The 17,913-nt window shown below is 47.0% G+C and overlaps 1 protein-coding gene across 3 annotated transcripts in view; it reads left to right on the forward strand.

Annotated features, from left to right (window-relative positions):
• The window catches only part of ARHGDIB (Rho GDP dissociation inhibitor beta), a 31,819-nt gene that overhangs the window by 11,595 nt on the left and 2,311 nt on the right, over positions 1-17,913 (forward strand). For 2 of the 3 annotated variants that reach the window (XM_053257955.1, XM_053257957.1), the window contains exons 2-5: positions 2,978-3,240; positions 11,226-11,309; positions 14,262-14,338; positions 17,648-17,711. In XM_053257955.1, coding sequence (XP_053113930.1) covers positions 3,063-3,240; positions 11,226-11,309; positions 14,262-14,338; positions 17,648-17,711 — 403 coding nt within the window. In that variant the 5' untranslated portion in view covers positions 2,978-3,062. Of the gene's footprint in view, positions 1-1,369; positions 1,519-2,977; positions 3,241-11,225; positions 11,310-14,261; positions 14,339-17,647; positions 17,712-17,913 lie in introns of those variants that run through there. The other variant, XM_053257956.1, reaches the window with a different exon arrangement.

A 17,913-nucleotide genomic window follows, 5' to 3' on the forward strand; every position in this document is an offset into this window, starting at 1 on the left:
TTGTATTTTTTGCACCTTGTCATCCCTTTGTTTGTAGTCAGTCCATGCGATCGTTTTACAAAAGCTGATTAGGTGGTCCACGGTTTCATCTGCTTCTTTACAAAGGCGGCACTTGCTGTTTGTTGTGGATTTTTCGACTTTGGCTCTTATTGCATTTGTTCTTAGTGCCTGTTCTTGTGCAGCCAGTATTAAACCCTCTGTTTCTTTCTTCAAGTTGCCATTCTTAAGCCATTGCCAGGTCTTGGTGATGTCTGATTTTCCACTTATATTGTGCAAATATTGACCATGCAGGGGCTTATTTTTTCCATTTTTCTGCTTGGTTCTTGACTTGTTCTTTCTTGTAGGCCTGCTTTGTTTGATTGGTGTTGAATAGTTTCTCGTTCTTGACCATTTGAAGTGCATCTTCTTCACTGTCCTTGATATATTCTGCAAGGCCTCTTTTCTCCTCCTCTACTGTTTGATGGACTTGCAGCATTCCTCTTCCACCTGAGCTGTGAGGGAGGTATAGCCTATCGACATCACTGCAGGGGTGCAGAGCTTCTAAATATGCTGAGCAGACATGCTCCTAATTTGTTGGTCTGGTGGCCAAATGGCCACAGTGCATTTGCATTACAGGCCACAATGATTCCTCCTTTAGTTACTGCTCTTGCTTTTCTCTGGACTGGAGCACACTTTGAGAACTCACGGTCCGAAGAGTTGAGCCTGTTCACACATTATTTTCCACACTCATACAACAAGTGTGCAGTGTAAACAGGTAGAGATCTATACAGTTATTTATACATTATGTTGAACACTGGTAGAGCAATGCACTTCCTATCTTTCCTCTGCATTGAGGAACCTGTACCCAGGTTCACTTTTAAAATGAATGCAGTTACAGTCATTCACACAGAAATATAGATGCGTGTACGCTGTACAGACCTCTGTACATGTGTGCAACATAATGTCTGAAAAGGGCTACTGTCATTTGCACAAAAACGGATATGAGTGTGCAGACATCTGCACACTTGTACAACAGAATGTCTGAATAGGGCTGTGAAGGCCTTCCATTCTACATACTTCACTGTCCCTGCTTTATTCACTCATCCTTCTTGTTCCATCCTCTGATCAGGCCATCTCAGCTGTGTTCCATGTGCCTACCTACCTGCTCATGAACACTCCTGTTATTACTTTCTCTTGCTTCCTGACGTGAAACCAAAGGAGTGTGAGGGTTGTGTTGCAGCTTCTTAGGGAACACTGGTTTAAGCCATTGCTGAGAATGCTGCATGCTGAATTGTGATTCTTATTTCCTCCCCTTTTTAGAGAAGTTTCATTGCTTAATGGCTGCTCGTAGGAGTCTGCAGCCAGGGCATGTGTTGTCATAGGAACAAGCCACATGCTTCCTTCCTGCACAGGAAGGGAGACTTGATCATAGTGCAGACAACAGCTATTTCAAGTGTTGAGCAGTCGAGAAATTGCATCATATTTGCAGCTGGATTCACTGGCATTCCTTTTTAAAAAATGTTTATAACCTGCATTCAGGTATTTTCTTTCATAGCTTTTCTCCTCAATGACCTCTCTAGTCTGTACTTTCCTGATTTAGGTCTCTATAATCTGCTGCATGGAGTGTTTAATTTTGTTTGTAGTGGTATTGATCAAGGTTGAAGTGGGTTGTGATTGCCGTTGTGCAGTAACGGGGCTGTATGAGAGGGGCTGTTTCTGAAAGGATGCATGAAGAGATTTGTCACCTAAAGGCTTGTGCTGGTAGTTTGCTGTCCAAAGGGTGCTCGTCAGTGCTGGAGTGGTGTGTGAAACATTGTGTTACTAAGAAGAACAGACTGAACAGGCTTTGCAAAACAGTGACGAGCTTTTGCTGCTTAGGGAGTATCAGGCCTAAGATACCAGTTACACTTGTGGAACCCAGTTTTAGTGATCAGCCTGATAACTGAGTTTAAAACAAGAACGACACCCAACTAGAATGGTCAGCTAGTGGCTTACAGGCCAGATCCCCACATCTAACACACCAGCCAGGCACCTGTGGGGGATGGAGGAAGTGATTGCTTCATTTGTGCAATGTGGGCATGGCTACAACTCTAGCCATGCCAGGGGTGGCTCAAGGTATTGCAGTGCCTGAGGGGAGGCAGCAAATGCTGCCTTACCCCATAACCCTGGTGGAGGTTATCCCCCTTTCAGAACTGACCCTTGCAAGTTTGAAAGTGGTGCATGGATGTTCGGGGGGAGAGAGGGTTGCCAGCAGCCACCCCTTCTCTCCTCATGTTTCTTGCAAACTTTGTGCAAGGAATGTGCTGAGAGCCAATCCTTGCAAAGCTTGCAAGGGTCAGATTGATCCTAAAGAGCTGCTCTGATAGCAGTTGTGAAATGCTCCCTACAGGAACTGAAGCAACACCTTGTGCTATTTTCCACTTTCTGTGGAGCATCTAGCCCAATTGAAATGTAATGTTCAGTGCAAGTACAGTTTGTGTACAGTGTGTGCATGTACAGATCTGTGCACATGTACGGCTAAGCATGTGTTATGTTCCAGTTTTTCTGCTTGAAGAATTCCAGGCCTACATACCAGTTACACTTGTTGAATTGAGTTACAGTGATCAGCCAGCATGTACAGCCATCCACTTCATGTTTGTGCCCTGCATTTGAGGGGACCTGTACTCGGGTTCACTTTCAAAAGGAACTCCTAGACAGTCATTCACACAAAAACATGTACATGTGCACAGACACCTGCACACGCTTGCAGCACAATGTCTGAATAGGGCTTCTGGAACTGGCAAATGCTGGGCAGAACAGCATCCTGGGCTGGATGGGCTGTTCTTGGTCTGACTCAGTCTGGCATCTTTCCAAACATGAAAGTGGCTGCAGTCTGACCATTGCACATCTCAGCTCAGCAGATATATATATTTTAAAATATCAGATTACTTTCACAAGCACAGAACTCAGTGGCATTTTTTAAATGGCCATCCTTGTGACTGAACTGCTCTATTTACAGCAACAGCCCAACTAAGGACTGACAAGCCCACATTGGCTTCCTACTTTAACTGATTGGCAGTTTCCCCTTCTGAGGCCAAGCGACCATGACTGAGAAAGACCCAGAGGTGCATGTGGAAGATGATGATGATGAACTAGACAGCAAATTGAACTACAAACCCCCACCTCAGAAAACTCTTCAGGAACTGCAGGAGCTGGACAAGGATGACGAGAGTCTGGCTAAGTACAAGAAGTCCCTTTTGGGAGATGGACCTGTGGTGGCAGGTATGTTTTAAGGCTGTGATGGGGAGAGACCTGATCCCGTAGTAGAAGACCTTTCAGAGGGAGGGAGGAAGAAACCAGGAATGACATGCATTATGTAGAACAGGGATTCCCAATTGTGTTTCCCCAGATGATGTTGGACTACAGCTCCTATAATCTGGGGTGATGGAAGTTGTAGTCAACAGCATCTGGAAACAGAAGGTTAGGAACTCCTGAGTAGAGAGACTAGTACTGTCAAGGTGGATGGTATCCAGAATGGCCATTCTACAAATGAGGACTAGAATCCTTTTGGCAGGGATATCTGATGTTTCATATCAAACTTGTCCAAAAGAAGGAGGATCAGATATGAATAGATGCTTCCTGGGAGAATTATTTCTCATTTTTATTTTATTTTATAAAATGTTGCCCCACCTTCCAAGACTCAAGGTGACTTACAACACCCTCAAACCAATAACAAATAGCAATAAAACTGTTACAAAACTGGCTTAACAGTGCCAGACATGGAGAGTGAAAAACATCAAGAGAACTCTAGAGAGTAAAAACTGTTCAAAGCAAGTTGAAAAAGAAGTGTCCGACTTAAGCCGGAAGGCAAACAAGGAGAGCACCAGGCAGTTCTTCGACATGGTCTCTGTGCTTTACACGAATGGGATTTGCGCCTGCGCAGAGACCACATCGGAGCTTCCAAGCTAGAGTTCTAACTTTTTGGCAATAACCCCGCCCCCACGGTATATAGGCGGCTGCATGGGCTTCCCTCTTCAGTCTTTCTTCGTCCGCGATAGAAGACACATAGTTGAGCACTCCTTGCTAGATTGCGCTGTTAAGTATCTGCTCTTGCCGGTGTTTACCCTATATTTTGTTTAGTATTCCCCTTCATTAGCATTTTTATTTCGTCCCTGGTACCCCCACTTCAAAGTTTCCTTGGATTTTTTCCGTTCCGTCGTGGCCCTTGGGCCCGGCGTGCTACGGTTTCCTTGGTCCTTCACCGGCCTATGGCCAAGACTACAAACTTTAAGCAGTGTGGTCTCTGCAGATCTAAGATCCCCTCGACCGACGGCCACAAATTTTGGCCTTTTTGTTTGGGCAAGGCCCATAAGCTTGGTTCTTGCCCGCACTGTGCGGCCTTTACCAAACAGGAACGCAAGAATCGAGCATCGCGTCTTTGTTCTTGGCTTTGGGAACAAGCCTTCAAGTGTTCAAACGTGTGTTCGGACAAACTGCCTACTATCCAGGCCTCTTCAAATGCTTCTCCTTTGGCCCGGGGCTTACAGCCTATTTCCTCCCCACCGGGGATCTCGGTGAACACACCAGAGGCCAATGTACCGGTCGATCCCGTGGCTCGAGCTTCGACCTCGGTACCGAAGAATTCTGTGGCAGTGTCGATCTCGACAGCGGCACTCATTGAATTGCGCTCCGTCCAACCGGCCAAGAAGAAAAAGAGAAAGAAGGCCCGTCATGCTCCGGCGGAGCCCCCTAAGAAAAAGCATAGATCGACGTACGATACCGATCCCGTATGCTCCAGACGGAGACTATTCTAGATGCTGAGGTGGCTTATGCATCTAGTCCCCACGATCCCGTTTATGAGTCTGAGCGGGATTCTGAACCCGAGGCTCTTCTACCAGAACAGCCCTGTCGATGGTCTAATCGAGAACTTGAGGCAGCCCTCGATGAGCGCTACGCCCATCGGGTTGAGGATGAGGCGGACTATTTTTATGTCCTCCAGGAGCTTCGCCAACACCGCTGAACCCAGGCAGCTACTGACCCACCCCTTCGGCGTTCTACCTCACCCCGGCCGTCTACCTTGGTACCGGCATCAGTACCGAACTCTCACTTGGAGGCTACACCTCTTCCTCCTCCGCCTCCACCCTGAACCACGTCTCTGTTCCACCGAGGAGTTCTCCCGTGCAGGCAGCCATGGCTACGATCACCCCGGATTCTAGACCACCTCCTAGTCAGCTTCGAATCCGACCCCTCCCTCCTCTGATCTCGAGTGACTCCTCTGATTCGTCTTCGAATGAAGAGGGACCAGAGTCCTTGATTTCAGACAAGTTATCGTTGGGCTCTTTACCCCCTACACTCATTATGGAACCAAAGCCTAACTCTCCTTCGGAGGATTTCCGAATATACACTGACTTTGTCTCCCATATGGCTACCTCCCTGGGAGTTCAGCTTTCCCAAGGCAATAAGTCAGAGCCAGATCCTCTCTTCCCATTGATTGAAGTCGATGCCTGTCTTTCAGTCTCGCTTCCTTTGAATCCCTCCATCCTCAAGGTCACCAAGGCCTCTTGGTCAAAACCCCCCTCCCTTCCCCAAACATCGAAGAAACTTGATTCCTTTTATAGGGTGCACGCTTCCCCTGACCAGGATGACTCCTTTCTAAAACAGCACCCTTCTACTGACTCCACTGTAGTAGAATCCTCACTCTAAGTTCCGTGGATATACCTCTTCCACCCCACCCGACAAAGAGGGGAAGAAACTGGACATATGTGGGAGACGTTTGTATTCAATTTCATCTTTATTGACCAGAATTGCAAACTATCAGGCTTACTACGCCAGATACCAGTCCTTTCTGTGGGACCACGTTGCCCCTTTCCTGGACCATTTGCTTGAGGAACAACAAGGTCCAGCTAAAGTTTTCCTGTGTGAAGCCACGCAGGTCTCAAAACAGGAACTTCACGCAATTCGTCACTTAACAGAAGGCGCCTCTAAGGTGATGGCATCCTCAGTTGCTCTTCGCTGCCACGCCTGGCTCAGATCTTCTGGACTGACACCTGACGCTAGGTCCAGAGTGCAAGATCTTCCCTTTGGTGGTTCATCCCTGTTTGGAGAAAAGACAGATGATACCCTTCAGAAAGTGCAGAAACTTCGTAACACACCCTGCTCTATGGGGCTCCAACAGTCCTCATCCCGTCCTTATAGGCCCCAGAAATGGCAGCAACAGCCACTCCTCTAAACAACAGTACTACCAACCAGGTCCTTTCGTTCTACCAGGTATCAACCTTACAGAAAGCGCTCCAACTTCACCGGCTCCAAGCAGCAGTAGTGCTCTAAGAGGTCCTAGCCCCAAACTAAGAGACAATGACTTGAAAACTCCTCCCAGATGGGGCACCAGGCTCTCCCCCTTCATCTCCACCTGGGAAAATATCACCACCGACTGCTGGGCTCTTACCATCATGAGAGTCGGCTATGTTATAGAGTTTGCATCCACCCCACCATACAATCCTCCACTCCCCACACCAGCCACCCCGGCTCTCCTCTCAGAAGTCAACTCCCTACTCACAAAATCTGCAATAGAACTGGTTCACAACCCACAATCCCTGGGTTTCCATTCCCGATACTTCACGGTACCCAAGCCGGACGGCTCCCTCCGTCCCATCCTGGAACCAATGGTTCGTCTCAATAGACCTCAGGGATGCCTACTATCATATCACCATCAGATCTCAGCACCGTCATTTCCTACGCTTTCAGATAGCGGACACCACTTACCAGTTCTGCGCCCTCCCCTTCGGGCTGGCATCCGCTCCGTGAGTGTTCACCAAATGCATGGCTCCAGTGGTGGTGGCCCTGCAGCAACAAGACATTCAAATTTTTCCATTCCTTGACAACTGGCTCGTGGTAGCCGACAACCCACAATCCCTACTGAGGGATCTCCACACGGTCATCGACCTCCTTTCCAACCTGGGGCTCCAGGTGAATTACGAGAAGTCGAAACTCAGCCCTTCCAGAACCATAGAATTTTTGGGGATCATCTTCGATTCCATTCAGTCAAAGATTTCCCTGCCTCAGCGCAGGATCCAGGCTATCCTGGATCTGTCATCCCACCTCCTCTACCACCCGTGTCAGTCTGCACGTACAGTCCAGCGCCTGATGGGCCACATGGCCTCCACCACCTATGTCCTCCCTCATGCTCGTCTGCATGCCAGGACTCTTCAACGCTGCTTCCTCTCCGTATTCTCCCCACATGAAGATTCCCTCACCCGCACCCTTACGATCCTGCCTCAAGTCCTATGTTCCCTCCTGTGGTGGACGGACCTTGCCAACCTCAGTGTCGGCTCCCCCTTCCAGCCTCTGCGTCATACCCCTCTACTCACTATGGACGCATCCATGGAAGGCTGGGGTGCTCACGCCAACAACCACAACATCCACAGCACCTGGTCCCCGGCCGAAGCCACTCACCATATCAACTACCTCGAACTACTGGCCATCTTCAAGGCTCTAAGAACCTTTCTCCCTCTGATACGAGACTCTCACATTCTGGTCCAAACGGACAACACTACTGCCAAGGCCTACCTGAACAGGCAAGGCGGCACCTCCTCCAGCTCCCTCCTATTCCTAGCCATGGAAATGTGGTTCTGGTGCATTCACCACGGCGTCACCCCCCTGGAGGTCCATAATCAGGGCCAGGACAACGTCATGGTGGACAGATTGAGCAGGACTCACTCAACGTCCCACGAATTGCAGCGACACCTCCCCACGCTCCGCTCCCTCTCCGCCTCTGGTTCCTCCCAGAAATAGACCTCTTTGCATCAGAGACGAATGTGCAATGTCACCTGTATTGCTCCAGGTCTGGGATCGGGCCCAACTCCCTTGGGGACGTGTTTGCTATGAACTGGGCGGGACTTCTGGTCTATGCCTTTCCCCCGATTCCTCTACTTCCTCAAGTTCTTCAGAAAATCTCCCAGGACCGACCTCACTGCATACTCATTGCCCTGTGGTGGCCCAGGAGGCCCTGGTTTCCCCACCTCCTCTGCCTCTCCAATCATCAATACCTCCACCTGCCACATAACCCTTGCCTCCTCTCCCTGCAGAACGGTCACCTCCTCCATCCAGACAGCTTGGCACATAGTCCCAACCTGCCCGTAGACCTACAGAGAATAGTAAAAGCTTCACGTAAACCTACTACCCTCGTCTCCTATTCCCATAAATGGACACGTTTTTGGAACTTTCTAGAAAACAGGAACGTTCCCTTACACTCTGTCTTTGTAGAACATGTTTGTTCATACTTACTGTCCCTCAAGGAGGCTGGAGTGAAGATGCCTTCCTTGCAAGTTCATCTCGCAGCCATAGTGGCTAACTCTCCACCGTCTACGCCGTCATGGTTCCAACACCCCACGGTCAAGTGTTTTCTGAAAGGCCTCACCCACCTTTACCCGGACCCGCCGGCCATGGCACCTGCATGAGACCTGACCTTGGTGCTCTCCTCTCTCATGCACCCTCCCTTCGAACCCATGGCTATGATTTCTCTGGACCTCCTTTCCTGTAAGGTGGCCTTCCTTATGGCTATCACTTCCACCAGGCAGGTCAGTAAACTCAGAGCACTGAGAGTTGACCCTCCTTACCTGGTTTTCCATAAAGAGAAGGTCGTCCTCAGACCATACATTGCCTTCCTTCCAAAGGTAGTTACTTCCTTTCATTGCTCCCAACCGATCTCCTTACTTGCGTTCTTCTCTGAACCATCGTTTGAGGCCGAACAACATCTCCACACCCTCGACGTTCGTAGAGTGCCCGCCTTCTACGTAGATTGAACCTCTGCTCTCCGCACCTCTACCTCTCTCTTTGTGCTTCACTCTGGACCCAATAGAGGCAAGGAGGCCTCTGTGCAAACCATATCCAGATGAGTGGTTCGCTCCATCACTTTAGCGTACCAGCTCTCCAAGAAGCCTCTCCCATCCTCCATCAAAGCACGCTCAACAAGGGCGGCTGCGGCTTCCACTGCCTTTGACAGGTCCATTCCTTTGGACATCATCTGCCAGGCGGCTATGTGGGCATCAAAACACTCATTTGTGCAGCACTACGCTCTGGATGTCCAAGCCAGAAAAGACACGGCGTTTGGCAGGGCGGTGTTACAGTCCATCTTCGCCTGATCCCTCCTCCAGGTGAGCATGGCATGGGTGCAGCTTGCTTTGTGCCCATTCGTGTAAAGCACAGAGACCATGTCGAAGAACGACAGGTTGCTTACCTGTGACTTGGGTTCTTCTAGTGGTCATCTGTGCTCTTACATGCCCTCCCATCCTCCCCTCTTTTAATGTCTTTTCTGCTAGTCTTTCAGATTGGCGGTCTCAGAAGACTGAAGAGGGAAGCCCGCGCAGCCGCCTATATACCGTGGGGGTGGGGTTACCGCCAAAAAGTTAGAACTCTAGCTTGGAAGCTCCAGTGTGGTCTCTGCACAGGCGCAAAGTCCATTTGTGTAAGAGCACAGATGACCACTAGAAGAACCCAAGTTACAGGTAAACAACCTGTCGATCTGAGGTGGCAGGGAATTTCATAATTTGGGGGCTGTTGCAGAGAAGGTCCTCTCTCACATCCCTACTAAATGAGCTTCAGGAGGTATGGCAGACATACCATATTGGTAGCAGCACGTGTAGGCACACACATCAAGAATTATTCTCTATTTTCTTTCTTTGGTTGGTGGCTTTCTGGTTTTTTGCACCGATGGGAATGGAAACTCCCCACCCCCCACCGCAGAACAAATAGTTGAGGGGGTGGGGGCAGTCAGTCCAGATCATGGTGAGGGCAGAATATTAACTCTTCCCACACTGTAGTTTTGATCCACAGGGGACTTATTTGACTGCTGTTTACTCAATTAAAAAACCCAAGGATGCTAGCCCCAGTCGCTTGTTTATAATGATATTTATTATATATGTAAGCATGTTTCCTCAGGATAAGCATCTGAAAAAAGCTAAATTACAACTTTGCAACTGCCCAATTTGACTGGCAATATATAAATTGTTTATTTATTTATTTATCGAATTTATACCCCACTCAAACTTGCGTCTCTGGGCGGCCATTATTATTATGATGTGAGTAATTAATTTTATGAACAAAAATGTATATTTTTAGATATTGAAATTTTTATATAGAACAGCATAGTAGAAGAAAATATTCCACCCCATATCATTGGCTCTCAATGACCCTTTGGCTGCAGTCTAAAGCATATTTACTAGGGGGAGAGGTATAGTTGATGTACTGGTGGACCTCGTCACATGTGGCCCCGATACCCACAGTTTTGCATATCCATGGTCAGGCAATGGAGACCCAGTATCGGTATACACAAGTCCAAAAAGGGTTAAAATCCGTAGCTCCTAGGTGGCCAGAAATGACCTCTGGGGTAATTTCTGGCCCCCTGTTTGCTCAAAAAAGCCATTTTGTGACTCTTAGTTTTAAACCCCCCCCATATGATTTTTCATGAAAAATCAGTTAATTTGGAGTTTGCAGGTGGGGGGGGCATTGCTGGACCCCTGGAGAGCACAACACTGTACTTTATTTCACATATTTTAATTGCATTTTATGCCCTCCAGGAACCTAACCCCTCAATTGCCATTGACTTAAGGTCTCATTATCTGTGGAAATTGGCAGGAACATAACTTCTGTGGATAACGAGGTCCTGTAGTTAGTGAGATCAAGGGGTAAAGCTATATCCCTTAGCACTTTACTCTGCAGGCACAGTGCAGATGTTGGTGTGTGTGTGGGTATTGTTTCATGTGCCCCGCAATAAAGTTTCAGGCTGTAAGTGGGGAGCTGCATGTTTCAGTGCCCTCCCACAAAAACCTCTGTGCATGTAGGAAAGTAGCACAGTGGCGAGGAGAGCTCAACCCAGCCTTTCCATGACATGCTAATTTCCTGTGTGTAAGGAGGGTTCTGTGGGGGAACACTAGGCCATGCAAGCCCCACCCCCAACTTTACCACTTGCTTCTCAAACTGCCTCCCAGGTCCCATTGAACTCACTGGGAAGTTTTTCAGAGTAAAAGTGCTTAGGATTGTGCTGTACATGTTAGCCTGGTTTCCTTTTTGCTGGAGTGGCATCTTGTCACTGATGGTATTTCTGGGGAGTCTGTGTTCTTGGGGCAGTGACTTGACACTGATGGATCAAGGCAGGAATTCTCTAAAGATCTCTTGATGCTTTAGGAGTCCCTAAGTCATGAAGACAGGAAGATGCCCCAGGTTCCATGTTCAGTTAGCAAACTAACTGCCTCTTCTTCCTGACCCCACAGACCCGTCAGTTCCCAATGTGACAGTCACTCGGCTCACCCTGGTATGTGGAACTGCTCCAGGGCCAATTACTATGGACCTCACTGGTAGGTGAAATTATCTTCCGTTTGCTACTTAAGGGAATGAATGGGGATTCACCCCAATAAATATGATGTAGGTTTTGTTTCCTGGTAGAAGCTAGAATTTGAGTGTTCAAAGTATATTTACAATCTCAGGTATCTATAGAACATCCCTGTAAGACATGCCAGGGATTCGAATCTCAGGTCCCCAGTGTTGTTGTACTACAACTCCCATCATCCCTGGTCACAACGGCGAAAGATGGCTTGGTTGGAACCCCTGGATCAGACTTTCTGGATCAGACCGGAAGTCCATCTGGTTCATCATCCAGTCTGCAACAGCAGGAGTCTCTGAGGAGGAGAGTTGGTCTTATGACAGCAGGCATGAATTGTCCCCTTTGCTAAGCAGGGTCTGCCTTAATTTGAGCGCTTTAAGATATTACCCTTACGAGATGGGGTCATGGAAGAGTACCTGCTTTGAATGCAGAAGGTCCCAGGTTGATTCCCTGGCATCTGAGAGAGATTCCTGCCTGAAACCTTGGAGAGCTGCTGCCAGTCAGTGTAGACCGGGGATTCTCAAAGTTGGGTCCCCAGATGTTATTGGACTTCAACTCCCATAATCCCTAGCCAAAGGCCACTGGGCCTGGGGATTATGGGAGTTGAAGTCCAATAACATCTGGGGACCCAACCTTGAGAAACCCTGGTATAGACAATACAGAGCTAGGTGGACTAATGGTCTGACTCAGTATAAGGCAGATTCCTATGTTCCTGTGCTCACAAACTGGGCATGAAGGCCACAGACCTCTCCTACTGTTACCTTCCAGCACCTGTGGCATATTATATTTGAACTTGGAAGTTTCATTAGCTACCATGGCTAATACCCACCAATACCTACTTATTCATGAATTTGACTAATCCCCCTTTAAAGCCTTCTTAACCAGTTGCCATTGCCATATCTTGAAGCAGCACATGATTTTCTGTGTTGTCAAGAAGTACTTCCTTTTGTTTCTTCTTTATCAAATGCCAATTGGTTTCATGTAATTTAGTTTTATGGGACAATAAGGGGAAAAAAAATCTCTATCCACTTACTCCACAGCATGCAACATTTTATAAACCTCAGTGATGTCCACCCTTAGCTGTATTTTCTCTCCTAACCTAAGAAGTCCCAAATACTTTGATGTCATTCACACAATCAAAAACTAGGGCTATTCTCACGATTGATAGAAAGCAGGCTAAGGGAGCCCAGCCCAGTTTCCATCAATTGTGAGGACCACCAGGCTCGCGGGTGAGCCTGGTGGTTCAACACCAGTTAGCCCGCCTAAATACCCTTCCCCCTAAGCAACTCTGTTTAGGAACTCTGTGTTGCTGCTAGATGCATTGGGAGAAAAAGAAACACACAATCATGCATTAGGCATACTGTTTAGTTTGGCCCTTGGTGAATTTGTGGTTGATATGAGATTTGACCTGGGAACTTCCTTGTTCCTGCTTAGCTACTTGGTCTCATATTTCCCTTAGACATCTTCTGATCACATTTTAAGAAAGACTTAATAAACATGAAGTGACAAATTTGCAGCTCTGTAGGAGGCTGTGGGAACGTCCCAAACCTTAGATTTTCAAGTCTGTACAGAATAATGCTTGTTCTTGTCTCTTTTTTGCTGGCATGTACGAGAGCCACAGGCCTTTTTGAAACTGCAGAGTCAAACAGCAGACAGTGTGCTTATAAGTCCAGCCCCAGTGAGAGATTCATGCTTTACCTTATATGGGCTTATCAGAGAGAGGAAGTCAGGGCTTGGCAGAACTTAAATGCTTCCTCTTCAGCTGAAATCTCTGAAACCACAAACTCCTTTTGTTCTATTGCAGCTTAGACAGCCTGTTGGTGTGATACACCTAGATTCTTCTTATCTCACCTACCAATTGCTGTCCTTTTGCACAAAGCCCATTAATTTCACTGGGGCTAGGGCAATAGTATCTCCCAGTGACACTGTTTCAAAGTGTTATTGGCTTGACATGAGTGCCCACATGCATGCATGCACATACACACCTAAGAGCAAAGACACAAACTTCTGTGGTTCAGGAATATATGCACACTCAAATCTACGTACTCATTTGCATTTATGTATTTCTTGCTCTAGGTACACAAAGACACTTAAGGTGTGTCTACACCACAGTCTTAATTCAAGTCATTTGTGTCTACGCTACAGACTTTGTCAAGATTTCTCTGGGGAGAGGAAATTACAGTTACATTAGTATAATTTTAATTTCCGTTCCCCAGGGAAAACCTTGGCAGTTCTGGGGTTAGACAGTAGCAGGGAGAAATGCAGGGGTTTGGGGGATCTCTGACAGTTAAGTCTCAGCACCTCTCTGAACCCTGAGCAATTCTGAGGATTCTTCGGGGGAAACCATTATTGTTAAGCTCTGATACCTTCTTTCTGAAGATTAGTCCATACACAATGAAGCATGAGCAGTCCTATTCCAGCCTTATGCTTGATGCATGAACAATCTGTCTACAGTGTATGCATGTACAGATTTGCATGCATGTGCAGTTATTCACACATTAGGTTCAATTATCGTAGGACACTTTCCTATCTGTATCCTGCATTTGGGGGACCTGTACCTGGGTTCACTTATAAATGAAGCATGTATAGGCATTCACACAAAAGTATGTTCATGTGTATTGACACCTGTACACATTTACAATATAATGTCTGGACAGGGCTAGTCTAACCCCCTATCCGTATTTGCATTTGAAATGGTCTGTACCCAGGTTCACTTTTAAAATGAAGCATTCACACAAAAATATGTACACGTGTACTGACTATTAATGTGTATAACACCCATATATGTTTCAAGTGTAGATATGCTTAAATGTACACATGTATGCACAATCCTCCAAAATATTATACCCAGAAGAGTCTGAAGGAATTTGTTCCCTTCTGACTGTGGAAAAATTGAGGGTTTTGTTTTGTTTTTTGCTTGCTACAGGGGACCTAGAGGCTCTCAAGAAAGAGACCTTTGTATTAAAGGAAGGATCTGAATACCAAGTCAAGATCTGTTTCAAAGTGAGTTGCTTTTCCAGTAGTGTCTTTCATGGTTGTTCAGTGCTGGATTGGGCCACTGCTGAATGTCTTCATTGGAGCCTCCTTTGGGGCAAATCTATACCTTGCTGATTATATGCATGTATATTCATTGTATAGGGCTACTCCATGCAAAAATATCTCTGTGGTGTTCTTCAGCTTCACCAGGGGGTCTGCCAGGTGGTGACTAGGGATGTGCAGAACTGGTTCGATCATGAACCGGACCACTGCAAACTGAGCCAGTTTGTGTGGTTTGATCATGAACCACTTTGAACTAGTTCAGACTTGTTTGTTGAACCCAGCCAATCGGTTTGACCAAACCAGTTCACATACCTGCAATTTGGTTTGAATTTGGACTGAACTGCACCAAAGAGTCTGTGCACACCCCCAGTGGTGACATTTCTCTGCTACATTCATATATTAATTCTTTTTAAAAATATGTTACCATTGTTTTGTAATATGCCATGAGGAATACAAAACTGGCAGAGGAATTGCTTAGAGAAAGGGGAAATTGTTCTCTAAACAGCCCAACAAAAAACATCTGGTGGAATCTGGTGGAAAATCGGTTTGTTTTGTACCCAATCACCTATCTGCCAGCAGGAGTGGACCATTTGTGGCTATTCTTCTAAAACACCTATATCTCTGACCAACTTACTGGTTCTACACATTAAATGACTACTGTGTGTAAACCACTTACTACATTTTAATAACACAGGTAAAAATTCAAATCTCTTTGTGTTAATAAAACAAAAACAAGAAGGGTCTGTTCTGCACTGATAGCAAATGCAGAACAGTTTGCAAAATAACTTCTGCTAAAATTATTAGGAGAACTAACTCCCCCTCCAGATTAATATAGTTCAGATACATTTTCCTGCAATTTAATATTGATAGGCAACAGCTGAAATGTAAAACCTTGTTGAGAATGTTGTACCTCCATTCATATTGAAATGGCTTTTTTCTGCCACTGAAATCTCTTTTCAGTGCCCCTCAATAAACAGAGTTCAAAGGCGGAAAGTAGGATGTGCAAAAAATTTCGGGCACAGATCAATCTGTGCCCGAAACGAGCAATTTCGAGTGATTCAAGTCCGAACCGAATCACCCCCGATATTTTTCGGGGCTGAGCCGAATCACCCCTGATTCATGCCCAAAAAATTTGGGTGATTCAGATTTTGACGTCTATTTGAATTTCCCGCCTTTTTGCCTGCATTGATTGCAGTGCAAAAAGGTCTGGTGTGACGTCTCCTTGAATTTTGGGTCCCAGGGGCAAAATAGTGGGGTGGGGTGGTAGTGCCTAATGGGTGGAGGCTACCACCCAAATTTCAGGGGAATTGGGCAAAGGGCTGATTTTGGGGGAATTTTTGAAGTTTTAGTGTCTTTCGGGCAGTTCTGGGGCATAGCGTGGGATCTGGGCAAAAAGAGTGGGGTGGGGTGGTAGTGCCTAATGGGTGGAGGCTACCACCCCAATTTCAGAGTGATTGGGCAAAGGGCTGTTTTTTGGGGAATTGTTGAAGTTTACGCGTCTTTAAGGTTTTTCCCCATAGAGAAGCATTGAGGTGCCACCAAATGTATAGCTTCACGCGGGGGGCAAAGGGGTGGCCTAGAGCAGTGTGGGGTTGATGGTAGTGCCAGGTAGGGTCAAGGAAGCTACCTGAATTTTTTCAAAGGATTTGGGCAGGGAGCTGATTATTGGGGAATTGTTGAAGTTAACGCGTCTTTAAGGTTTTTCCTCATAGGGTATACATGGAGCTTTCAGCAGCCCCATAACTGCACTTGGGGAGTGCTGGGGTGTCCCGGAGCGATTTTTAGTTCACATAGGGTGCCAACCACCCCCATGGGTTTCTAACCCATGGGGTACAGGTTCTGTTGTTTCAGAGGTATTCTGAGTGTGGATTCTATGATAGCTAATGAGATTTTCAGTGAAACACCATGAATCCACTCTAATTTGCTATCATGGAATCCACACTCAGAATACCTCTGAAACAACAGAACCCTGTACCCCATGGGTTAGAAACCCATGGGGGTGGTTGGCACCCTATGTGCACTACACTACCACTCACTCTGGGCCACCCCAGCACCCCACAAGTGCAGTAATGGGGCTGCTGACACCTCAATGCTTCTCTATGGGGAAAAACCTTAAAAACACGTAAACTTCAACAATTCCCCAAAAAACAGCCCTCTGCCCAAATCCTTTGAAAAAATTCAGGTAGCTTCCTTGACCCTACCTGGCACTACCATCAACCCCACACTGCTCTAGGCCACCCCTTTGCACCCCACATGAAGCTATACATTTGGTGGCACCTCAATGCTTCTCTATGGGGAAAAACCTTAAAGATGCGTAAACTTCAACAATTCCCAAAAAAACAGCCCTCTGCCCAATCACTCTGAAATTGGGGTGGTAGCCTCCACCCATTAGGCACTACCACCCCACCCCACTCTTTTTGCCCAGATCCCACGCTATGCCCCAGAACTGCCCGGAAGACACTAAAACTTCAAAAATTCCCCCAAAATCAGCCCTTTGCCCAATTCCCCTGAAATTTGGGTGGTAGCCTCCAACCATTGGGCACTACCACCCCACCCCACTATTTTGCCCCTGGGACCCATTTTTCTTTCCCGAATCGATTCGGATTTGGATTTAATCCAAATCCGAACCGAATTGGGGGTGATTCGGGTGGCCCAGATTCGGGCACAGAACAGAACGGGGGTGATTCGGTTCGGGTCCCGAACCGAATCACTGAAAACCCAAATTGCACACCCCTAGCGGAAAGGTCGGCCAGCTTGGTGAAAAATAGTCACCAGGATGTCTGAAATTAACTTGGATGTGCTTCCATAAATGTTTGCCTCTTGTTAAGCATGCCATGTTCCTCTTCAGAGAAGAGCTAATTGACCTGTGCAAGCACAATGTCTGGTTGTGCTGGCTTTTTTCATTTTAGGCATTGCAAGTTAGTTGCTGTCTAAGTCAATGAGCTCAGCACTGGCCCATGGCTAACATCCAGTCTATTGGTAATAGTACACTGGAAGTGCTGGTCGAAGAGCTAATGGATGTTACAGATACTATAGAGAGGCCATTATAAATTGTACTCTGCAATGAGCCTGTTTGAGATGGGATGGAGAAAAATGGCATGGGGATCTCCCGCATACAAACAGTCCACAAAAGAGGGTGAGGAGCGACAGGCAAAGGCAGAAGAAGGGAGAAGATGGGGAGGGAAATGAGGAGTAGAAAACTGTCCTTTCTGAGGGAAGTAGGGCAGCAGAAAACTAAGTGCTGCTTCAGCAGACTCTGCTTTTCTCTTGCAGGTCATTAGGGACATTGTATCTGGCTTGAAATATGTGCAGCACACTTACCGGACAGGGGTGAAAGGTGAGTAAAAATGAACCCTTCCCTACCTCCCGCCTCCTCTCTGACCTGGCTGCAGCTGAAAGTACTGTATTCCTTTGTCATGCTCTGTGCTTCTCCAGCCCACCTAGCCTTGAAGAAGGAATTGGAGGAGGAATAAAAGAGAACTTCAGGGGTCTTTACTGAACCTCCTGTCTATTCCCACCAGTGGATTCCATCATCCATT

The sequence above is a fragment of the Hemicordylus capensis genome, chromosome 5 (genome assembly GCF_027244095.1).
Source record: "Hemicordylus capensis ecotype Gifberg chromosome 5, rHemCap1.1.pri, whole genome shotgun sequence".
NCBI classification, from domain to species: domain Eukaryota; kingdom Metazoa; phylum Chordata; class Lepidosauria; order Squamata; family Cordylidae; genus Hemicordylus; species Hemicordylus capensis.